Below are 26,891 nucleotides of genomic sequence, written 5' to 3' on the forward strand. Positions count from 1 at the left end.
GAGACTATCCAGTCTCTAGCCAGCCAACTCTCTCCCAATGGCTCTAATTCTAATGTAACCCCACCCTGTATCCAAACATACTTTACCTTCCAACCTGTTCCTACTCAAGTTATTCATGCCCTACTTAAGAAACTAAGACCCACCATCCTGGCTGCCGACCTCCCAGCAGACTATCTGCAAAAGGCTGCTGACACAATAGCATACTCCATCTCAGTCTTGATCAACAGAGCTATATCTGAAGCTACTGTACCCATTATATGGAAAATCTCCCATGTCATACCTCCCCATAAAGGAGGCAGTTCCACTGAGCTGTCAAACTTTAGATCCATAGCTATTCTGTTACCTCTAGCTAAAATTATGGAGAAGTGTGCACACATACAGCTAATTCACTATCTCACGCAGAACAAGCTGTTGTCCAACTTTCATCATGGCTTTAAGCCACCACAGTACTACTTCTGCCCTCCTCTCTTTCTCTAACGTCATTAACCACAACCACAATAATAACAAACTCTCCTGAGTACTCTTTCTAGATATATCCAAGGCTTTTGACATGGTTGACCACAAAATGTTTATAAATACCTTGAAGACCTTTTCCTTTAAACAACCCTGCACTCCATTGGTTTCAATCCTACCTGCTGGTCACACAACATGCAGTTCTATGGCAGAACACGCTATCATCTCACCTACCCATCACATTAGGAGTCCCCCCAGGGCTCTATACTAGGACCCCTTCTTTTCTCCATCTTTATCAACAACCTTCATTCAGTCAGCCCAGATGCTACCTGCATTCAATATGTGGATGACTCCACCTTGATTTGTTCTGACACCTCACCAGCTACTTTATTCACATTAATCCAAAATACCTTCAATATGGTGGAAAAATAACTCTCCAATCAACATCTAATCCTAAACCCCAACAAAACTAAGCTGCTCCCTTTCTCCCCTACACGCAGGACCCCCCCTGCCATCCTTCAACATAACCGCTAACAATGGCACTATCATCTCCCAATAAGCCCAGACTAAACTACTGGGTGTCATAGCTGATAACAACCTGAAGTTTGATGCGCGTATCAAGCTATCAAAACTATTAATTAAAAAAACGTGGCTCTCTTTACAGAATCAAACCTTTCCTTACCACACTTGCTAGAACTGCAATTGCTCACTCCCATCTACTATCAACTCTTCTCTACAACTCACCTCTATTCTCCAACTTAAACAAAACAGATCTTAATAAACTATCATCCTGCTGTAACCATATTGCCATATTTGCTACTGGCACAGCCTACTGGTCACACCACTGTCACAACCTAAATCGCCTAGGATGGCTTGAACTGCCTAGCCTACTGCAGTTCAGCCAGCTAATAGTGGCACATAAAGTCCTTTACCAACCAGAAAATACACCTACACAAAAAAATATTATCAGCCCCTACACCAGCAGCCAGCCACTGCGATCATCCACTAGACTCCTAGTTCAAACATACAAATCCAACTACTCAGCTGGGGACTCTGTTTGCCAACTCTGTTGGAAAGACATGGAACAGACTCCCAGCTGAATTGACCATAGAACCTTCACTAACTCGATTCAAAAACAAACTCAAGAAATACTTCAAAACTCATTGGTTATGTCCTTGCACTAACCCTGACTAGTGACCTCTCTATTACTTAGGGTGCCTTACTTCAACTACTTCTAACTTTTTTCTACCCCACCATTTCAGGGAGGGTCAATTGTATAACTGCTCAATGTGTCTTAAATCTGAACGTATATATAACTTTGAAAATAATGTTATGTTCTGTAAAGTGTTTTATAATAAGTTAATACTACATGTGCTAAATGCTGGTATTGCTTATGACTGTAATCTGCTTGAAAGCAGCATTTGCTAAATGTTCAGTGTGTATTATTATCTTGGAGCTTTTCTCCCCGGGTCTGCTGATAATGGACATATATCCAGTGGGACTATCCCGGTCAACAAATGTAAAATAAAATAAAATAAATAAATAAATAAAGTCTATGTTACCAGGGAATTTGAAAAAGGAAGATGAGGTTAAAGGTTGTGAAGTGACATCATCTTGAATTTGGGCACTATCACAAACAAGTTTAAGAATGAAAGATCCAGAACTGATCTCCAAGCATTTTCCTAGTTTGGCACTAGAAACATCCTTGAATAAAACCTCTTCCATGCCTGGGAAGGAGGAACTGGTTCTACTACTCCTTTGGACAGCATGTGATAAAGAACAGGTAGAAAAAAAACAGTCTGATTGGGAGGATGAGGAATGAACCTCTGGAAAGGAGGAGTTTCTGCCACTGCCATCTGTAACCTTGATGTATGATTTTCAGAACCCATTTGTCTAAGGGTCTGTGTTAAATCAGCGAATGCTTAAAATAGCGACTGCTGATTTATCAACCCTTTAAGAGCAAAGTTGACAATCACGAAGGCACTGAACAGTGATTTTTTTTTCCCAAGGAAAAAAATTGCTGTTCCACAAAAAAAAAAAAAAAAAAGTTAAAAACACAAAATAAAGTCCACACCCCCCTACTTAAATATACCAACTCTGAGATCGCAACACAGTGGAGGAAATGGCAAAGTCCAGAAAACAGCCCAGTGATTTTTCCCTTGGAAAAAAATCGCTGTTCCATGTCTTTGAGATTGTCAGCTTTCACTCTTAAAGGGTCGATAAATCAGTGTTCGCTATTTTAAGCGCTGACTGATTTAATATAGACCCTTTGTCTGAAACAAATTGTTGCCAAATAGAAAAAATGGAGATACAGACTTTCAAGAAGAAAAAAAAAGGTCCAGGGTGGAAGGGAGTTACAGCATTTCTTGACAAGTCATTTGTTGGACTGTTTTTGGTTTTGAGTGATTCGAGACTTCATTTTGGGAACCCCTTTCCATTTCTTCTTAAATGTCTGTTTACCTGAATTTAATTGAGACTATTTATTCTGTTTTTTTGCTGTTAAAATTGGATGAGGATATAAAAAATCCCTTGGGAATTTTTGAAAAGGAAGGCTGAAAAATCTTAGACATTCCCTGGATCAGCTTGTCTCCTTCTTCACACTTTTTGATCACCTCTGCAACAGAGGGGCCAGACATTAAATCTCTATTCAAGGAAGAATTTAAAATCTAATTTTTAACATCATCTGTGAGATTTTGAGAATGCAGCCATGCAAACCTCCTCAAAACAGTACCAGTGACCATAGCCCTAGAGAAAGTATCAACAGAGTCATACACACATTGCAAACAATGAGTAATAATCTGTCGAATAGAATAAACTAAGTTATTTAAAGCAGACTTTTCCTCACAAGAAGAAACTTCAGAAAAAATATTCCTCTTACTTTCACAATTTGTCAGAACAAATTTTAACATATGAGTCTGACAATTCAAAATTCTGAAAAAAAAAACTGCAGAGCTATGCACATTCCCCTTTACTTATCAATAATTTTCCCATTCTTATCAGAAAGAGTAGGATTAGAATTAAGTGCTTAGCAGCAGTGGGGTCAACTAAAGCTATAGCTGCTAGGTCAGGTTTGGGGAATAGCGCATAAACATTTAACAGGTTGAAAAACTTTATATATCCTATCTGCCTTTTTAGGAGCAGCTGGCTTAATATCAGAAAAATTGCAGGCAGTAAAACATATATCTTCTAAAGCAGACAGAACAAGAGGAATGAGTGTAGGTTTTGGAAACTCCTTCTGTAACAATTCATAGTATTTTGCGAGGGATTGAGAACCATCAGCATTCTCCCACTGAAAACATTGGTGCATTCTAGAAATAGTCTCAGTGAAAGAGAAACCCACACAAAGAGTATGAAACTGACTTCTTCTCTGAGTCTGAATCAGAAAGCTGAGGAAAAAAAATGCATCCATCCCTGCATCTTTCTTTTCTGATTCAGGATCTCAAATCTCTTCAAAAAAAAAAAATAAATATATTTATTTTACCAGAAGCTACTTTACAAAAAAATATCAATAGCCTGGATTAAAACCTGAGCCAGACTTTGTAAGCTACTCCTATCCAACAAAATTTGAGGAGGAGTAGATACATGCTTAATTTTCTGTTTCTTTCTTTTTTAACAGAAAAAAATGGAGCCATGTTACTAGTGGCAGCAGCTGCTTCCACAGAGATGAGCACAGCATTCTGACACAATAGGGAAACCTTCCCTTTCCCACGACTGATAAGAGTGGCTCTCCCTTGCCCACTGACTGGACCCCAGCAGCTGCAGAGGATGCTGTTAACCTCTGGTCCATAGTGGCTGTAGATGGTACACCAATGGGATCCAGTATAAAAGATGAGTAGTCTAATGTACAACAAATGGGTCTATATTATATCATCGAACACTTAAAAAAGCGAACCCTGATTGATCGACCTAATTTAAGCGAAAGCTTACAATCTCGAACTGTCAGATCAGAGATTTTTTTCCCAGGGAAAAAAAATCGCTGATCCAAAACACATACACACAACACAAGCACATCAAACAAACAGAAATCCACACACATACACCTAACATCTGATACCTAACCCTACACTAAACTATGCACACACCACTAACTACCCACTTATCTTAACCCAAACCCTAACCCTAAGGCCCGTCATTATCGCACACTCACCTCACCCGCTCCCTAACCCTAACTCACTTAAATCTGCCCTAACCCTCATGTCCACTCAATCGCGCACACACCTAACCCGAGCCCTAACCCTAACCCTAACTCACCTAAATCACCCTAACACTCACATCCACACAATCGCACACTTACCTGAATCCGGTCGGTAACTTTCCACCATAACACTGAAAATACCGAAGCAACAGAAACGGACAACCGAATTCTTTCCCTAGGAAAAAATTTGAGTTTCTGCTGCTTCGATATTTTGCAGTTTCACGAAAATAAGTTTGATCAATCAGTGTTTGCTTTTTTAAGCATTCAAGGATATAATATAGACCCCAACAAATGGCCACATCAGACTCACCCACCTGTGGCTGAGACAAATTGCTAGCCTGCTATGGTGGCAAAGGCTGTTTGCTTATTTTTTTCTTTTTGTGGCTGAAAGAAGGACTGACCATGGGATTGGTAGCTTGTTCCATGGTCAAGCCAAAAATTATGGTTCCTTCCTGGTGAAAACAGGCAGAAATTTCCAGTAAACACTACTAGTCCAGAAAAGGTACTTTTTGACAGAAAAAAAAACAGTAAAAAGCACTTTAACATTCTATGCCAGCCCTCCAAAAAAGAAAATAAATAAATACAATTTCTCCACAGAAAAAAATGTTTTCAGTCATTTTGCACTACTTTTAAATGGACAGGAAAACATGACTACTCTAGTTACAAGTATTTTACAGTCTCAAGACGCTCTGTTAAAATAAAACACACCTAGTTTTAAAATAATTTTCTTGAAAAGGAAAGTAATAAAACATCAACAAAATTAAAAAAATGATTTTTTTTCCCTAATGCGAACTTATCTACCCAGCTAAGAAAAGCACAAGCCAACTGTCAACCCTCAGAAGCCTCAGAGGAGCATACTGTTTGTCAGCAGTAAAGCTCTGAATGCTTTGTGCCCAAACTTGTCTTTTAATTAGCTCAGCTTAAGTTGCTTGACAGTCTTTGTGGGTGGAAGGTGGACTGAAGTTTGGAAGCTGGCTGGCTGTTATATCCTTGGCAGGATAACCCATATAGCTGAGGCTGCTGCAGCAATGATTAATATGAAGAACATCTACATTTGTGATCCTCGAAATGCCATACTGAAAAAGCATAGGACCACTAACGTCTCCTGTCAGTGGTCAGAGATGACAGACATATAGTGTAAAGGGACTTGGAAGAGACAGAACACCCTCATCAGGATGTCATGTTGGTGATATCAAAACAAAGAATGTACCTCAATTACATTAAATTGCAAAAGATGGAGTGCTGCAGAAATCAACTAATAAAGATGCACATGCATATACATACATAATCCAACTTAATATAAATACATAGTCTCTAGTTCAGCCAATGAAGTTACTTGTCTATGTGGAAAATGTGAGGGTGGCATTGTAATGGACATTGATCAGCGAGGTTGCCTCAGCTTAATAACATTTGGGTAAGAATAATAATACAGTCTTTCCACCAGATACACTCTCGCATATACACTGCTCTGCATTTCTTTCTTTTTTTTTTACATTTTAGGAAATAAATGGTAGTTAAGGGACTTAGTGAACATTACAGCAACATTTCCCCTACTTAATATCAGTATTATAGGTGATATCTATTATGATAAAACCAGGGTATAATAGCAGCTGACGTGCTGTATGTCTGAAAATTAAAAATCCAAATATTATAAGGTATTTGTAGGAGCTTGCAACTGTTCTTAAATGTGGCAGGGGTGGTAAAGAATAGACTAGCTAAAGTTAGTATAGCCAGAATCTCTAAAACATATATACTTCTATTTCTGAGCAAGGGATTATTTCAGTTTTGTTCAGAATTGTGGGAAATCATCTAGTGAAGTAAGACCATTGGACAACCAATTCCATAAGGTAGGAGCAATTTTGTTAAAAGAGTTTTCAGAAATGTCTAGATAGAAGGGATCTGATTTATGTGGTATTAATTACACCTAGTTCTATTTTAGGACATCTAATTTGCATTCTGCATAGGGAAATTATTGCTGCACTTGTAATCTATCCACTGTGGAGTTTTCATGCACACATACTATTTCTAGACCTTTTGCTGTTCCTGAGAGAAGATTTTCTCTATAGCTTTCAATGTACCCTCTGGTTTATAATAATAGCTTTAATGTCCTTGATGTCTTACAACACTGCTTCCATCATTTTTACCAAGAAATTTATTAAATCTTAAACGGCACTGGCAGCTTCCAGTAGTTCTGCCTGGCTAAGAAATATCTTAGTCTTCTTTCTGTGAGGTATGAAAGAAGTATAAGCCAAAATGGCTCCAAGTATTGATACTTGCAGAACTAATTACAATCACAAGCTGCTCCTGCAATATTTTAGTCTAGGACCTTTAACTTTTGATAACATGTACTAAAATGTGGTATATAATTACTTTAGGATAAGCAAAATTGTTTAAAGAATTAGGCAGTCTCATGTGCATCTCTGTGTGCACCTCTCACATCCCCAGTTACCACCTTTATTATGTTTTGAATTTTAACCAAAACATTTCCCTAGATAAGATCCTAGTTTGCTAAGAGACTGCCTCTGTTGTCATCATTGTTCTGGTAGGAGTCAACCATCAGTCACTACTGTGCAACTTATATCTCCATCGTATCTCACTCAGCTCTCAGCATGATTATTAAACAAGTCAGTCATTATATTGTTATATTGATTACAGATCAAGCCTGTCAATAACAAAGGCCTTTTATCCAGCCTCTACCAAATAAGCCAGTAAAGCTCAATGTTTAGACCTGGTCTCTGTGCATGAAATCATCTTTATGAATGGTCTGTTAAAAGCCACATATCAAACGCTGACCTGTCTTTTCTGAAGATGATATGTCCATCCTACACTCTGAGCTCAATGCAGTGAGCAGGTCAGACAAGGTTTGCTGTTCATATATCCCTTTTTTAAAAAATCATTTTTAGTTTTAGTAAAACTAAGACTATACAGTCTCTGCTACTTTATACAGGCAAAGTCATCCTATACCGAAAATAAATTGCATCGTAGTTTACAGACCCATATAATACTGAATTTGTCCTGATCCAGAAATATTTATGCTAATTCATTGATTCTGCAGTCTGTTTCTACTTGTTTAAGCCTTCTGTGTATACCAAATGGAAAAACATTTCAAAGTCTGTTTAAACACTGATAGGCTTATTTTGCCAAAGGTGGACTTATATTACAAAGTTTGGCTTATCCCAGGCTACAGACCCATCTATTTTCTACATCAACAAACTGAAAATACTTTAAGGCCATATTTTCAGACTTATGCTTCATAGTTTATTAGTTCCTTGGTCCTTAGTTCAGATCTGTTGTCCAATTCTGAGCATAAACTACATCCAAATAAAAGGTGTCAAAACTGGCCCACAAGTCAGTCCTTTTTATAAAAATATACTCAAGGAATCAACATTCCTAAAGCTCATTGAGATATTATTCCAGCACCTTACAATAGCTTGGTGTAGCTGTCACTGCTTTCTCTCACAAAACATCTACAATAAGCATTGTACTTTTTAGCTGACAAAATAAAGAAGCATCAGCCGTGACAAGCAATACAGATGATATTTATAGAATAGTTAAACTACAAACATTGAGTTGTTTTGCATTTCTTCTTTTTTATTTCAGCAGGTAATATAGTTAACAATGGCAGAATTGTAAGATTGCACCACTGTAATTCAGTGGGATATGAAACCTGATTCATGTTCTTTCCATTTAGTGTTTCTAGGTTGTTAGGTTCATAATAACTTTCGAGGCTATTGATCTGTGAGGATCTTAAGAAGGCTAGCCTTACAATTCCATAGTAAATTTAACTGCTTATATTTTGCATACAAATAACCTAGAGATGGGCCCAAGAAGGGTATGCTGAGACATGTTTCCCTATGCATGAGTGGCAGGGGTGCTAAACTAGGGATGAATTTGTGATTACCCATTCATTCATCCAAATTACACTAAAATAAAGTAACAGAAGCACTTCACTTTATGTGGCACAGAAGATGATTATATAGAAGTGGAATTTTCTGTGATACATACCTATCCCTTCGCCATGTTCTATTTATGTTGCAAAAGAGATTGAGATCCCTTAATAGGGTGTTCATAATACCAGTGGACTTGCAAATGTGTAGTCAGTCTAATAAAACAAGGACTGTTTAAGCTCTATATACAAGACTGAGTTCACCTCTCAGTAGCCTGTAGGATAACTGAGGAAAAAGGGCAAGACTTTGAGACTGTCTGCGTAGTTTGTAAGGTTTAGGCCCTTGATTTTTTTAAGTGAGAAATCATTGTGGTAGTTCCAGTTGTGACAAGTGTTTGGACATGTACAAATCAAATGAGATTCAGGATTGCGGAATTGTTCTATATTGTAAAATATTGTTCTGTCTGTCACTTGGCATTCTGTTTGCATACTACTTCGGTGTGTTTGATTAGACTAATTCTATGCAAAAGAATATCTAAAATGCAGTCATCTCAAGTTCATTGATTTGGCTTTGGCTTAAAAACCTGTATTTATGCGTGATTTAAAGCACCCGTGTGCATCACCATTCTCATGCTGTATGGCTTGTGAGCAGCTGCCAGATTCCATTTCTGCTAATGGTTGTCTGATACTGTCTTTACCATTCAAAACTGCAACTAAGAAAATGATTATAATATATCTTCTCTGGTATTCACCTTTTAGAAAACCTATGAAAATGCAATATCTAGAGCTGTGACCTTTCTTGAACAGAAAGTTTCCTCGGGAATAAAAGACAACTATGCCCTCTCGATTGCAACATACGCGCTGTCCTTAGCTAACAGCAGAAGTGCAGGTATTGCACTCGACCAGTTGAATGGAAGAGCAATAAAACGTGGTAAGTTGTTTTCAGAAGTATACATTAAAATGCTATAAATATGATCTTTCTGTTACTGGTAACTATGCTTTTCTACTTCTGTTACATTCCAGAAGGCATGTAAGTACAATGTTGGCTACATATACTGAGTCACGTGAAGCCATTTAAAGCAGTCTTGCTAATTAAAACTTAACATAGTTCTTGTATTTGAAAAATTCTTGCAGTACACATTCATAGATACTGTATTACACTGATAGCTGATTTAGGTAAACTGAAACCTGTGTTTTGAATATCTGAATTAATAATTTGACTCCTTAATAAAACTTATTGCTGAAAAACATACCTATTAAACAGACATAGTTTTTTAGTGATATAACTGCTTCTTTACATCTGAATATTCTGACATCCATTGAATAAAAAAAATGTAGCTATTTAGCCTTATTTTCATGATAAATTATTCCACACATATCAAGTGCAGTACATAGCAGTGAGAAATAGTGATTTCCTTTGTGTAGATCTTTTCATTCAGATTTGTATAACAGAAACAAAATTTTTAATAAACCAGTTATTGATAAGTATAGTGTTTAACGTGTTTTGTTATACTCTTAATATCATTATTTAGACGAATAATGCACAATAGGCAATAGAGGCAAGGATATTGCATACTAGTGACAGTGAAAGCACACACCTGTATCTCATCCCTAGCACTTTTCCTGACCCATGTATGCCAATTTGCACTAAGAATGGGTAATGACTCTGGTCAGTAGGAAGTAGTGGATGGTTACTGAGTGGGATATTGCAGAACAAGTTTTGATTTTTGAGTACAGATTTCATTTACAATGCTAAGACTTTTGTGACACAGCTAGTAATACAAACTGCCTTATTAAAATTGCCCTTCTTAGAAACTTAGCACTGTTCTAGAAATGGTAAATGTTTTCAGTAACTACTTTGCCAAAATGGAGTACCCTGCATTCATTAAATAGAGGCTTTTTAAATTAAGAATGTATGTTCAACATAAAATAAAAAGCCCTGATATGTCAAGACCCAAACATAATAGAGTACGTGCCAAAAGCTTATAGTCTTAGCATTATTTTTGTAGTGGAAAAGTTCTATCCCCTGGCAGTTACCAGTGTGGATAACCTATCTCCATATCGCAAGTATCTAAATATACTAAATGAAAAGCCTCCAGCTTTGCACATCCTTGAGGAAAAAGGAGCAATTTTAACACAAAAGAAGCTCACAATTTCTCATCTCATTACTGACTAGTCTGACTTCAGAGACACTACTAATTTCAAAAATTGATATTTCTACTACAAACAAAATATAATAGTGGCATTGAAACATATTTGTTTAAGAGTATATGCTACAGATTTATATAAGGCTATGCAACAGTTTAAATGTAAACAAAAATAGTACATGATAAATGGTAATGCTTCTGACAGAGCACAGGTTTCCAGACAGTAGGGTGACAAACTACAAAATTTGCTGGTGTCTTGGAGGACTGACACCGAATATAAATGGTTTATAGGGGTTCACTTCTGGAGATGAACGCACAATAATATTACAAAGCTTTAATTTAGATAAAACATTCTATGATAAGCTATAATGACATTGCCCAGCTGTGCATTATAATATTAATATAGGTTATTTGTTATATTTAAAATGTATTCATATTAATATATATAAGTTCAGTGTGCATTTATGGAAAGATTAAAACATTTAGTTATGAAACCAAAGAATGCAACCTCATGCTTATGGAGATGCAGTGTACTTTAGGGCATACAGAAAGAGGGGTTCAGTTATAAAATATAGCAGAGTGTGATGCATTGTAGAAATACTATATTATTTAAACTCAGTAAATACAATGTTGGAAATTGTATTTTGTTAACCAGTTGCCTAGACAGCAGGAACAGATGTGTGGTCATTTTTACATAGCTACACCAACTAGAATGTGGCCTGTGGTCTGTATGCCACTTCCACTGAAAAAGTTAAAAATCTGGGATTCTTTTTCCTACATATTGCTGTCCATTAGTGTAGTGCAACAACTGTATATTTGTCCTTAATAACCGCACACACAACAGCAGTGGGCTAAACCACTGTTACATGATCCATGAGTAGCTAATGAAGGATAGCCAGAGTAATGGCTACAACTAGTCCATGCTTCTTCTGCTGCTAGAAACAATCATGATTTTGTTCCGACTGTTGAAACTCTGTCTGGCATAGTATTCTCACTGCCCCGCACAGCAATCTGCAGACAAAAATGTACACGTCAATTCAAAAGAAAGAGCTCAAGATTCACTGACTTAATGAAATACATAAAGTTTTGCCAAGTTTTGTATACATGGCAGGAAAAGTACTTTTACTGGGAGTTATGCTGGGTGTCCAAAGGCAAATGATGATATGCTCCAAATTTATATTTTTGTGAAGATGGCATGGAGGTAGAATATTTTTACTGGATTAAGTGCAAGACCCTAATCAAAACAGAAGTCCATGTGTGGTATTGGGTAGTGCAAGCTTTGATCATTTCAAATATTGTAGGGGTGAAGGCAATAATGCTGCTTGCTGTGATAACCAGTTTACTGTTCAGCATTTCTGACAAAAATATGATAAAACCTCAACTTCTAAAATGAGAAAAAAAACCATCATGAAGCATATTTAAAAGGTCTGGCAAAAGTTGCTAATAAGATTACATTACAAACAATGTGTTAGATAACTATAAATCCATTGCTTTTGTGACTTTAGTAATGTCAAGAAAAGCTTAATGAGCTTTTACAAATCAAACAAACCACTGTTGTTCATAAAAGCCTTCCTAATGATGCTCTATGTGCAATGTATTTTTCAGGAGGAATGCAGTTTTGGAATACTCCCAGCAGTGGTTTATCCAGTGGATGGCAACCACGGTCCACAGATATAGAACTAGCAGCATATGTATTGCTCTCCCATTTTACATTAAAGAAGTTTGCTGAGGGAATACCCATCATGAAATGGCTCAGTCAGCAGAGGAATCACCTTGGGGGCTACTCATCCACACAGGTTAAACAGATGCATTTTTATTGCTTTATTAATTCTTATCTCCTTGGGAACAGAATGAACTAATGAAGAAATGTGTGCAGCAATTCATAAATATTTTCAGGAGAAGAAATATAGTGCCTGATTTCAAAAGACTTGCTTTCAGTGTAAGTAGAACAAGCTGAGAACAGGCATTGCCTGTTTATTGATAGGCCTTACACTGAAGTAAGACACTTAAACTGAGAGCAAGTCTTTCAGAATCAGTGCAGACTTACACTGAGAGAAACTCTTTTGGAATCTGCCCCATAGTCATTGAATTAGATTGCATAATTTATTATAGTATATTCATTATTTGCTTTTTTTAGGTTTAGCAAAGAAAACATAAACAATGTAATGAAATTTCACTAACTGATTATTTTGTTAGGTACCTCTGCAATGCACACTACCTATGAACGGTTATGAACAACGTGTGTTTGCTGGTTAATGACTGTATTTAGCATATTACTTATAGTTTACAATTACCACTTTATATTTTTTGAGTTCCTTTGTGAAACTTTTGTCACATCAATAATAGTTCCAGAAAGTATAGAAACTCCTCAAACTTGCTCCCCTTCTCCTAACTGGTGCAATCCTGAAGTTAATATATTTAAAGAATGGCAGTATGTTCTTATTTTAAAGGAAAAGTTTCAATGACTTTTCTTGCTTGATGAAAATGCTCTCAAAAAAATTCAGCCATAGGTTCATAGGTTTATAGGTAGGTACTAGGCTATCGGCCCAAGGGTCTATGTAAGCCTAGCCAGCAAGGTTCCATAGCTTACGCCACCCAAGAAAGTTATTTTCCTGTGCCACTGTCCAGCAGAGACACAGTAGTGACCCTGGGGTGTATTTCCTATTTCCAATCCACTCATCAAGATTTTTCTTGAAGAGTGCTAATAAAGAACTTTGCTTGACATAGATGGGTAGCTTGTTCCAGAGTACAGGATGTCTCTGGGACAGGAATCTATCCCTCCAGTATGTCCTGTTTATTGTGATGACAAGGTTTAGGTCCCTAGAGTATATAGCTCGGAGGGATTGGGATTTCTTTAGGTATAGCATGTCCAACAGCTCTGGGTTTGCTATAACTTTATATGTTAGGCAAAGATCCATTTCTTTTTCTAAATTAACTATTTGAAGGAGTGCATTCTTAAGCATACTTAGCTTGACTGCTGACTGGTGCCAACTATTATTATGTATGTTGATCAAATCTGAAAATTATCAGTAACTGTAATTATTGCTGTGTTAACATATATTTATATATATATAACATATATTTGATGAATATTACAGTATGTAAAATATGTATAAGCATGTGTGTTATGTGTATATTAATATTGACATACATATGTATGTATGCACCTATGTCTATATATCTATGTAATCTACCTATACCATCTATTTATCTCTCAATTTCTGTGTGGTTTTGTGTGTGTGTGTGTGTGTGTGTGTGTGTGTGTGTGTGTGTGTGTGTGTGTGTGTGTGTGTGTGTGTGTGTATATATATATAAGATATAGATAAAATATATATATATATATATAGGTCTACTTCACAAGTGAAATCTCAAAATACTGAATTTCATTTGACTGAGACCGCAATACCTTAATTTCAAAATTCTGAAAACTCATTTAAAATGAGTCTCATAATACTGAAAGCTTACAATTATGAATTTCAAAATACTGAATTTTTAACCCTAGACGTGATATGTGTTTCCTTTCACCTGTGACTTGCTTCTGATAAAAGAAAAAATATTACTGTAACTTAAAGTGCCAACTGTCAGAATACCAAACGTAGTACAGAAAGGAGTGCTGTAGTATGTCTAAATGTGAATACGTCTTTACATTGTTATGGGAAGGATCTAAAGTAATACGGTGGGTATTTCATGCTCTCCTGACAGCAGAGGCGTGTGTACATTACTATACGGCAAGTAAAAGTTATATGCTCCTTTCTCCACTGTAGTGTGATCCTGGAGTTAGTATATATAGGTGTGGGGGGGGGGGCAGCCCTCCACATTCCCCCCACATAGTTTGGTTTTATATCATCCAGTTTCTGTTAAAAGGGTAAGTAAGTAGTTTTTAAGTTTTGGAAAGAGTTAGTCTTTGGTGTTGTAAGTGTACATATCTATGGCTTAATATTCAATGTTTTGACATTCAGCATTGTAAGCTTTCAGTATAATAAGACTCAGTCAAATGAGATTTCAGTATTTTGAAAATTAGGTATTGTGGTCTCAGTCAAATAAAATTCAGTATTTTGAGATTTCAGTCATGTGAAGTAGACCCATATATATATATATATATATATATATATATATATATATATATATATATATTTATGGGTCTACGTTTCTTGATTAAAATTTCACAATCTCGAACAAGAAATGCAGAAACGCACTTAAGTGAAAGTGCACTATATCAAAAGTGCACTTTTGCAAAAGCCGATTCAAAACAAGCTACTTTAAACACTATTTTGCTGGGAGGCAAACTCTCCAGCAGCCCCCATGTGGGGGCTGTTCCCTCCACCCCCCCACTTAAATATACTGACTCCGAGATTACACAACAGTGGGGAAAAGAATATTTTTTTTTATCCTCACTGTAATTTGCTGCGGTGAATCTGCTTTTGCGAAAGCGCACTGTCGATGTAGTGAACTTATGCTTAAGTGGGTTCTATCTTCTGTTTGTCAAAAATGTGTTTTTGACAAACTATATTTGCTGGAACAAACTCTGATAGTCATTTAGAAAAAATAATCTACTTCTTATTCACTATGAATTACAGTAAGAAAACAAAATGCTGCACTACTCAGTAGACATCTCTCAAGCTTCAGCAGATTTTTGGAATTCCTCCACCTACTAGTTGGAATTTATTTCCGTTCTTTCTGAGTCTGAGATCATTGCAAAAGTACACTGCATTCAGGAAATGTGTATCGATGGAACTGCTTGTTCTGCAAATCCAAATGGAAGTTTTACAGACCAGAAGCACAACTTAATATGTACATTATAAAAAGTACTGTCTTCAATGTATAGATTAATAAAAGCTTACTTCGCTCTACTGTAAATATTCTCTTTTTTATATTTCCCAAAGACCTAAATTTCCATTAAACAGTGTTTCTTCATAGAGATGTTCATCCTTAATTTTCTTCATAGAAGCTGGATTGGATTACTTTAATAATGCACTATTTTGGTGTCAGAAATGTAAGTCATATATTTTACTGAGTTACATCCGTTCATTCTGGCTTATTTTGTTTGTGCCTATGATATTCTGCATGTGACTTACCTAGAGGCTGAGCGACTACTCCACTTACCCAGTAAATGACTGTACAAATAAATAACTATTTTTTTAACTGCAGGCATTGTGCATACTGATAACTGTGAATGCATCTCACTAGTATGGTTGTTGAGTATACACAGTCATAAACTAAAATGTGATAAACTATATAAATAAAAGAGTGAATCTGCTGGCAATGTTGGGTGGAATATTTACTTAGTACAACTTCTGCTGTGATAGCACCCTAGACTAGCAATGATTTGCTCATACTTTGTGCTACTCTCACATCATCCTTAGTCATTCTTATGAAGGGATGATGGTATTTAAAGATATCATGTGCCACCACTGAGAAGGACTATGCATGATTGTGTTTGTCTAGAGCCTTGATGTTAGTGCTAGTCATAATGAATCATGGGTAATGTCACAATGCAGACTCCTAACCCCAGTAAAAGCACCACAAACAGGTTTCATGTATATGGAGCTCTGGTGCATATCTTACCCTTATCTGCATCTGTACATTCCTTGCTTATCTTTAAGGAGCTTAGGACGTCATAGCTTCTCTCTGTCCAGCCATCCCTTTCTTTGGACTATGTCACATTCTTTTGTAACAAAAACATGTGATATGGAGAAGTATAAGGCTACATTCTCATGTGAGCTTCAGACCCTCTTGCTTTCAGAAAATCAGTAATGTACAGCTATGGACCTTGAGGTTCATCTATATCCAGCTCGCTGTTTTTGCCCAAACATGTGCACATACTGCACATGCGTTAGATTATGACATCATGGGCCTGGAATGCTGAATGATATGAGGGGTCAGTTTATCAGGCATGACAGCATTCCAGGCTAAATTGAGAGGGGCAGGAAGAAGGCCCACTTCTAATACTGGGGCCTGAAGCTGCAGCTCCAATGCTGCCCTTGTTATTCAAGCCCTAACTGCACAATGACTATATGTGGACACATAACAGATATGTATGGCAGACACAGTGCCATGTGTATGGGATACTCCTATACATGCTACTGCCACTTGCTTTGGTTTTGTTTATCTCTAGGTATGCCTTTTATGTAACTGATACTGCACTTGTTTTCTTTAATATGAGAATAATCACATCATGCAGAGAAAAATATATTGATCTCTATATATCTTAAGGGGATATTATTTTAATACATACATTTCTAGGAGTGATAGCATAAGGAACTAAAAGATGCAGTGCAAGGTTGTCTTCAGTGTTCCTTATTCATGTACAGTAGTTTGTAAAACTTTCAACCGCACTGTGGCGTTAACTGTGGAACACATCTATTTAGCATATATCTAAATTTTAAATATGGTGATCCACTCATATGTCATTTGTTACTGATGTGGGATAAGTTGTCATCTTTGTGTTCATGGGGATTATCAGTGGTGACTGTGGTTGTGTGTTAGTGTACATGCTACATGTGTTGCCTTATATCACTTTGCATAGAGTATGTTTTATACATCTTGTAAAGATCTATCATACCATGTAGGCTGCAGTTGCTGCTCAGCAATATAAGCTGAGCAGCACAGAAATATTGCAACCAGAATGGGACTTTCTGTATATTTTAGTACTGTCAGTCTGCACCTAGGATCCCATATTTTCACATGACTGTGATGACTGGTAGACTATCTGCTTCAGATTCATGACTTGTGGACATAGAATCTTTCTGCCATTTTTAAAGGTAACACATATGCAGCCTCTCTCAGGTGCCCTCTTGCATATGAATCATGCACAGCTGTTCTTCAGGGTTTTTCAATTGCTTAAGACTGTGCTATGTGATGTGTCTTACCTACTAGCCCTACACAATTGTTAGCCTTATTTATAAATCCTACTTGACCATAGTCAAATGATTAGAATATTCTGCTAAAAAAAATATTCCCATGAGGTAGCACATACAGAACAAGTTGGCATTGTTTAGTGAAACAGCTAAATTCTAGATAACAAGTTTGTCTTACAACATTATTTTTGACATAATTTCTGCCACTTGAGAACACTAAACTGTAAGAAGTGTATCCTTTCAAAAGACTCATGATCAAAGGTATACAAAGTAATAATTATTATTGGGGCATAGTGTTTGTCAGAGGGTGTGCATGCGTGTGTGTGTGTGTGTGTGTGTGTGTGTGTGTGTGTGTGTGTGTGTGTGTGTGTGTGCAAGCATGTGAGTGTGTGTGCTCTGTGTGTGTGTTTGCGTGCGTGACTGCACATAACACCGCATATGTCTGAGTGCATGTGTGTGTGTGTGTGTGTGTGTGTGTGTGTGTGTGTGTGTGTGTGTGTGTGAGTATGTACGTTAATGTGTAAAAGAGGTATTAAAACTTCTATTTTTCACAGTGTTTCTGCCAGTTAGTTCTAGTCATCCCTCAAAAAACACTATGTCAGTGTAAAGTTCTGAAGAAGTCTTGCCAACTTTTCAGTTTTTACTTATTTACTTACTTTAATTATTGATTGAGATATTCTGTCTGGACAAAGCCCTTTTAAGCAGAGGTCCAGGAAGAGAAGGTGCATGGTAATAGATAATAAAGTACACAATAACAGCTCATTGCTATTCAGAAACGATCACGCTGACTGGACAACCAAACCAATGTGCCTGTTCTTAATTGAGCGTACACCAATAATAAGAAGTCCTCTTGCTACTGGGCAGTCTTTCTCTTGGGATATGCACTGTAATGTCATCCTTGTAACCTGCTCTACAGATCAGACTATTAGCTTAACATTTTCTAAAAGCAGTTTAGCTTACATTCTCAGTGCTACTATGTGGAGAATTTAAACTGGTTTTAAACAAATCTTAAAGTAGTAGTGTGCCCCATAGAGTAGCTTACAAAAAAAAAAAAAAACACACACATATATATATATATATATATATATATATATATATATATATATATATATATATATATATATATATATATATATATATATATATATATATATATATATATATGCAGCTTTCCATCCTGGGAACTGTATAGTCAGTTCCACAGCAGCTTACCTAATGACTTAGTCCTCAGTGATTGGGGGGAGGGGTGTTAGAGACAACAGCATTATGTGTATTGTTACACGCAGATCATGCACAGTGCAACAACTAAGTGCCCCAGAGTACATGATGCTGGTGGAAGACAACTAAAGACTTTAAATGCAATGATATTATTTAGAAAAGGTAAGATTTTTTTCTTAAATAATAGCATTGTACAATAATTGTAATAGCAAGAACCAAAAAAAGTGTACCAAAAGGTAGAATAGAACTGAAGAACCAAAAATACAAAATCCACATCAGCCCAGATGCCAAGTTAGGAATCGGATCCAAATTTATTGACAAACCAAGATTAAAATTGCAAAGTTGAGCATTTTTGTCCTGCTCTGGACTTCCTTAGAACTTAAATAACAATAATTCCAAAGCTCCTTATGTAGTATACATTTAATTAATTAATTACACAATTAATTAATAAACTGGTAAGGTAACACTAGCATCGTTTAAAGGCACTCTAAATAATACACTAAATCCACATTTACATTAAAAAAACAGAGAAACAGAATGCACAAATAATTTAATAATAAAACATATCATAAAAATCGAGAATAAAAAATAAAAAATAAACATTGTTTAAAAATTATGTAAAAAATATTTATCAAAATGCCAGTTTTACCTATACAAGAATAACAAAAGGTAACTTAAAAATTTTAAGCTAGTAAGTAGTTGCCAAAAAAAAAGTTTTTGCAGTGGGCTCAAAGATTGGCTGCTCTCATTCTTAACACAGGGTTAATAGACAGACCTGTTTTTTGGGTAGCGTCTAACCTAAGTTTCCAAAGGAGTTCTTTATATTCCAGTTTATTTTCCCATGCCCCCCCCCCTTTGGCATCCTGTGGAACTGTTTCTTGTTGTAGTTGTATCTTTCGGCTTTTCCTGGTTAGGGGTCACCACAGCAGAACTCTGGTCTGCTAATGATTGGCAGAAGATTTTTATGTACCTAGTTGCCAGCTCTGACGTACAACCTTCAATGAAGGTACGCCCATTCACGCATGTCTCCACATAGAAGACGCTTTAACTGAGAATCGAACAGGACAACATCTTACTGTGAGGCGACAACGCAACCGCAGCACCCCACCGCAGTATCCTGTGGAACTGTTTCTAATATAACAAAAACAAATTTGTGAAAACCTGCACAGGTCATTGAGTGTCTATATAAAGCATTGTTTGTGTTTGCTTTCTTTATGTTATATAAATGCTCGTAAATTCTCCTCTCTAACTTTCTTTCAGTCTTTCCTACATAAAATAAAAAACAATGGTTACACAGTGCCATATAAACCAAACCCACTGAATTACAGTCACCTTTTTTGAAAGTTACTTTTGTCCCACTTGTGCTGCCCAGGCTAATTTCCTTATAGTCCACGATAAACTGGCAGTAATTACACCTGCCACATTTCCTGGTACCTGTTTTCAATTCTTATGTGCCACTCTTCAACCTTCCTTTAATATTAAGATGACCCTTATATATAAAGGTAGGTTTGTTGCCCAGGTGTGTATAAAGTTCTTTGTCAGTTTTAATTATTGCCCAATTGTGGCTATTTGTTTCACGCTATTAGTTACGTTAACAAACATCATGGTCATCCCCTTCTAAAATGTATCTTCCTTAAAATCACAGGGTGCCCTCATGTTTTTCAATAGATCAGGTTTACGCAGAATACATTCCAATTTAGTATTCCTATTTTCCTCCACCTGGGTCTTTAAGGACCTCAAGAGGTCCATAGGGTACCCTCTGTCCAGGAAAACCAACATCATTCTGTCAAGTTCCTTCTCCAAATGTTTTACATCTGAAACCATCCTTGCCACCCAAATGTACTGTCCTTTTACGAGATTTTTCTTGCAATGTAAAGGATGGTTACTTGTATAGTATAAATAACTGTTGGAAAACGTCTCTTTCCTAAAAATCCCAGACATTAACTCACCTTGGTCAACTGAGAATTCAACATCCAAAAAATGTATTTTGTAGGGGTCTATGTTACATGATCGAAGCTTTAGGTAGTTGAATACCTAAAGCTCGATCACTAAATGTCAAAGACCCAAAACCGTGAACGACAGTTTCCACACAGGGGAAACAATTTGTTTGGCCATTACGTGGATTTTGTACTTTCTGCAAAATGGAATGATCTCGGAGTTGGTATATTTAGTAAGGGGTGTATGGGGGGTACAGCCCCACCATCAGGGAGTATGGGGGGTGAAGCCCCCCACTTGATTTGTTTTTAATGTTTTTTTTTTTTAGGTGAAGCAACAGCATTGTTTCCCTGTGTGGAAACTGACGGCTGCAGTTTTGAGTCTTTGACATTTAGTGATCAATGTTTAGTTATTTGAGTAACTAAGCATTCGATCATGGGATATAGACCCATTTTGCAGAAGCTGTAGTTATACATAAACCTCAGGAACTCAGTAGTGTTGGTTAGATATTCCACAAATGATTCTATCTCCATTGAATCTGTCCTCCAGATAAAAATCATGTTGTCCAGATACTGGACATAAAATGACCAGTGTCATCTTAGATCTGAGTTGATTATAAATTTTTTCTCCAAGGCCAACATGACAATATTAGCAAATATTGGGGCACACGCCACACCCATTGCTACCCCACTCACTTGTTTGTAATTTTCCTCCTCGAAGAAAAAAAGTTGTTTTTCAACACAATTTCCATTAACTGTGCTAGAAAAAACACTTCAGTACGTTTGAAGGGGGTGGTGTGCTAAGAGGGTTTCCTCAAACAAATCAAACCCTATATCTTGGGGGATACTGGAAAAAAGATCGGCCACATCTATGGTGAGAAACTGGTATAATCTTTGATAAGGTCGTAAAGTTTGAACAAAAAATCCCAGGAATCTCTTAAGATATTAGGGTAAAAGTTCAATACTGTTTTCAATTTCCTATTTATGTATACTGCCAAGGGGTAAGTCTTGGAACCTTGTGCTGCTATAATCAGCCTGTACAGAGGGTCCAAGACATCTTTGTGTACTTTGGGATCCCAAACATTGCTGGTATATAAAGATTTTGTTGTATAAAAAGTCATATACCTCAGGTGTAGTAGTACCCTGGAGGAGAGTGTCTTCTAAGAATAAATCAATGTTTCTATGTGCGATGTTGATCTCATTCCTGGAGACTATCATATAATGGGAATTGTCCATGAGCATGTTGTAAATATTACTTACATAATCAATTTGTGGGTCAATCATGACTCCCCCTCCCTTAACAGGTTGCATAGTACATATCGATCTATCTCCGCTTAATTTCTCCAGTAGGTCTCTCTCACTCCTGGGTAAATTGTCTATGTACCAGTTTCTCTCCCTGTATAGGGAATAAAGATCCCTTTCACATGTTTTTTGAAACATTTGCAATGTTTTGTGTAAGGGTGGGTGAAATGTACTCTTTTTCTTTATATTTGATATAATGTTAGGTTGAACTTTGTCTCTATTTAAAAATGAAAGGTTTAGTTTCCTTTTAAACAGTTTTAAGTCCAAAATTACCTTACTGATATTTCTTTTATTCTTTGTGACAAACTTGAAGCCCTTTTCAAACAAGTGGAAGGGTGTTGATTCCACTGTGAGGTTGATCCCTCTACACATGCGTAACACTGTCCCAGAGGAGGGGGGGATGCAGGAAGGCCCAAACCACACTGGGGCAGAGGATTACACTGAGTCTGGTGAAGAAGGAGCCATCCCTTTAGAGACCCACTGAGGGACCACTTCTCCACAGCTCAGGAGGTCAGAGAGGATCAGGGAACAGAGGGAGAGAGATGCCCCATTACCCCAGAATCTAGGTAGGGGTGGGGAGGCCAATGAACTCCAGAGGGAGAAGCTACACACCCAGGGGAACTCAGAACAGGTGGTAGATAACCCTGCTGATTATATTAAGGCTTTACACAGTGGAAAATTACTGGAGCAAAATGGTTTTCATATTTTTCATTATACCGACCTCACAGTGGATTCTATACCATCATTTGAGCATTTGCCCTTTAGTTCCAAAAAATCAGTGGTGGTGATTTTTTCATTTGGTAATAGATACTGTTTGCAAAGTTAAGGCATTGCCATGGGTACCCCATGTGTGAATTTGTATGCCAGTTTAGTGATGCTGCAGTGGGAGAGGCAATACATACTAGACCATGGGGAACTCTTGAGATATATACTATATTACAGGAGACTCGTGGATGATGTATTTCTAGTGTGTGGTGGCACGGAGTCAGAATTACGTTTCTTTGATTATGCTAATTCTACCACTGATTTCTTGGAACTAAAGGGGAAATAGTCAAATGATGGTACAGAGTTCTTTAATGTCTGGATATACAGGGAAGGCAATACTTTGCAGATAGACCTATATAGGAAACCATGCAGAAAAAAAAAATCTATTACATCACAACAGTATGCATCCATATTTGCATCTATAAGAATTTAGTACAATGGCAAGGTTTGAGGGTCTCTAGATTAGCCAGCAGTGACATGAGATGTGAAGTAGCCCTGTGTGGACTCGTAAATGATTTAAGGGAGTGAGGATATAGTGAAGAAGAGTGTAGAAGATTACAGGATGACAAAGTTATAGATAGGAAGAACAGAGGTAAGCCATACTTTAGAGACAGTAGAGGTAATGGGAGAGATGAGACTGTAATTTCAAGATGAATTCAAATAAGTGTAGACTAGTGTTACTGTATTCATGAATAATAGGGCCATTCATGATAATTTAGGAAGGAATTGGGAAATCTTGAAAAGTGATGATAAATTAGCTAATTTAGTATGAAATAGTCCACGTTATTAGTACAAAAACAAGTCTTTAAAAAGGCTATTATGCTATGAAATGTACACAGTGAAAAATATAAAATCTACAAGGATAGAAAATTTGGATGTAGAAATTGTAACTACTGTGGATACATGGCTAACGAAAACAAGTTTGTACATCCTGGTACATCTAAGGTATATGAATTTAAACATTATGCAGACTTCAGACCTAGAGACCTGGTCTATCTAGCCAGATGAATTAAATGCTCCGTGTTCTACATATGCAAAATCAATTGAACACCCAGGGAACTTGTTAGAGAGCATTTATATGCTATCAACTGAGAAGATGATAGTGATGGCCTGGCCAGACATGTGCTATGCCATGATCTATTACATAAGTTTAAATTTTTAGCTATAGAATTGATTAATAAGACCATGAGGCTAGGGAATGTGAAAAATCACAAGGAAAGATGCAAAATGAAATGGGTCATTAGGTTGCAGTCAGATAAGGGGATGGGATTAAATGATAGGGTTAGTCTAAAGCCCTTCCTAACAGATAGGCCCCTTAGACATTGATGAGGCTCTAATCATGATTATTTTGAAGGTATGAGTGTTTGTTAAAATGAATGAATATATACATCAGTCTTAAATAACGGCACATGGTAGTTTATTACATATGAGTTATATACATATGAGTGGATATAGATGAGTATACACCATTTATCCATTCATTGTTTATATATATATATATATATATATATATATATATATATATATATATATATATGTGTGTGTGTGTGTTTTCTATATGTTTCTATTTTCTATTGATGCAATGTTCACTTTTATAAGCATGTATGGTGGTTTATCATCATATATCTATCTATCTATATATACATATATATATATATATATATATATATATATATATATATATATATATATATATATATAATTTCTTTATATGTATATATCAAAGTGAATAAATATATATTTGTGACCCACAGTTTTGTGATGGGTCATATGGATAACCTTTATGTATTTTCTGTGTATCAGAATGCCTTGAGAGTGTTTAGGCAGTAAACATTGTAGTAAGCAAATAATTTAGTACACTTTTAATGACATCTTGTGGCTATTGAGGGACATTACAACTTATGTAATGGAAAGTATAAGTAAGATTTGTTTATATGTTTTTAATGAGGTTTATTTTATTTTAATCTTTGTAAGAGTGATGATACATATTTTTAGTATATCTTCTGATATTCCATTTAGATTATGCCAATGTGACTTTTGATGTAAGTAATCTTAGTTTTAAATATGTTTGCTATGTCAAGCTGTGATTGGCTGGATAAGAAGGGAAGTTTGTATTTAAATGGAATAGTTAGGAGTATTTTAGTATGTCTGATGGAGTGTCTGTGAGAGACACGAAAGTGCTTACTTCAATAAATTATTATTTTTAGCAGCTGTGTGCGACCTCTCTGTATTGCTTTACATAACATATTATACTGTACCTACTAGCAGTAAACAGTATACACCTTCTTATTTATTGCACTATATATGGTAAAATAGATATGTACTAACCAGCGTGTTGGCACAGCCTTGACAGTCTGTCAGCACGGGCCTCCACATTGCTAGCCCTCTCCGCTGCAGCTGTAGGGGGAAAAAACAAACATTATGCATACCTGTCTATCACATACTCAGGCTAGAATTTGGTACAGCTATGGATGGGATACTTACAAACTGCTGGAGCATTCTGTGCCCGAGCATCTTGGATCAACTGGGACGAGATTGCCCCCTTCCTATGCGTTGTCATAATGATGATGTACCTGCTCACCAGTTTGGGGGATTCTAGTAGCACTGGTGCGATCACATGGTAGATGGTCCCAGGTCTCGGCTTTGTATTGTGAGCCCTGATACTGGCCTGCAGCAGTCTGTCATCATGGTGTTCAATGGGGAGTCCAGCCATGACCCTGGACACCAGAATGCCCTAGTGCTGCACCTGAAAGCACACTCCCTCTCCAATGCCAGACATGGTTCCCAGACAGATAAAACTACAACAGGTTCTGACTGTATTCCTGCCTGTGTGATTTAAATAAGGTCATATTCCCACCCTTTGCCGTCATTGGACCATTTTGAAAATGTTGAGCACAGCTTAGCAGTGCGCAGATTTGCTAAGCTGAGTTGAGCAGTGCTTAAAGGGGAAAATGCTCAGCAGTGGTTAGCAGTGCACAAATCTGCTTAGCTGAGCTGACTGCTGCTTAGAATTAATGTCTAAGCAATGCTCAAACCGGCTTAGCAGAGCTAAGCACTGCTAAGCATTGCTTAGTTTTCATTTAAGACTAAATACCAGAATTGTAAATGAATTATCATTACTGACATATTTTTAAGTGTATATGATTTACTTTACATGATGTCCCCCTATGTGCTTTCATTACATTACCTTGGGGTGTGACTATATTGTATGGCACACTTGTGTATACATGGGTGATTACACATGTTATATGCACTGACACTTCCATTTTGGACCAACTACACTACCCTTGTTAACAAATATCAATTACTACATAATTTAAAATAAAAAACTAATTTTAACAATGCTTTCCCGTGTAAAAATGAAGTGCCTGTCTTGGTACTCAAACCATGAACTGCTGAATGCAAAGATGGAGCTCTACCACTACACTATCTCACCATTGAGGATTTTAGCTATACATTTGTATTTAGCTTGCATGAGATGTTTAAGCAATGCTAAGCAGAGGACCGCAGCATGAAAACATGCTCAGCTATGCTTAAATGTAACTCATAACAGAAAAAAATGAATACAAGCACTTTAATTATATGTATTTCTACTAATAGCAATTTATATTTGGTAATGCACTACCTATCAATCTATCAACTCTCTAAGTCTGTATGAGCAACATCAGGATTGAAGTCACTACACAATGGCATACATTTGAGTTTCAGACTTCTAATTATTCCAAAAATGTTATGTTAATAAATGGCATACATTTGAGTTTCAGACCTCTAATCTTTCCAAAAATGTTATGTTAATACAAACCCTGTTCTTCTATCAACTTTCTAAGTTTAGACGTCACAAAAAAACGAAAGACAAAGCCAGAAAAAGACAGCAGCATGATGCAGTCCAAACCAATTCCTCTAATACTCCAAATTAAGCGCTTTCTTCACTTTATAAGACTTCTTCAGACTAAAGCAATAGGGATAATTTATAAGGCTGAAAGTCTTCAACTATCAGTTTCAGTGTCTTCCTCTCACATCTTTTTTGTTTCAAAATCCCTCTAAACACAGACAAGGAAGAAACAGTGGGTTTTGCGAGTGACACCTCTGGTCTCTTCTATCGACACCGTTAGTGCCGCAGCTGCTCCAGGCTTG

At 36.7% G+C, this 26,891-nt stretch overlaps 1 protein-coding gene across 1 annotated transcript in view; it reads left to right on the forward strand.

The window, feature by feature from the left end:
* Positions 1 to 26,891, forward strand: part of LOC122796908 (CD109 antigen-like) — a 969,469-nt gene that overhangs the window by 857,554 nt on the left and 85,024 nt on the right. Inside the window, exons 27-28 of the mRNA XM_044065708.1 lie at positions 9,294 to 9,465; positions 12,287 to 12,477. Of these exons, the coding sequence (XP_043921643.1) occupies positions 9,294 to 9,465; positions 12,287 to 12,477 (363 nt within the window). The remainder of the gene's footprint in view (positions 1 to 9,293; positions 9,466 to 12,286; positions 12,478 to 26,891) is intronic.

Source organism: Protopterus annectens, chromosome 1.part0 (genome assembly GCF_019279795.1).
Source record: "Protopterus annectens isolate FY-2018-M chromosome 1.part0, PAN1.0, whole genome shotgun sequence".
In the NCBI taxonomy this organism is placed as follows: domain Eukaryota; kingdom Metazoa; phylum Chordata; order Ceratodontiformes; family Protopteridae; genus Protopterus; species Protopterus annectens.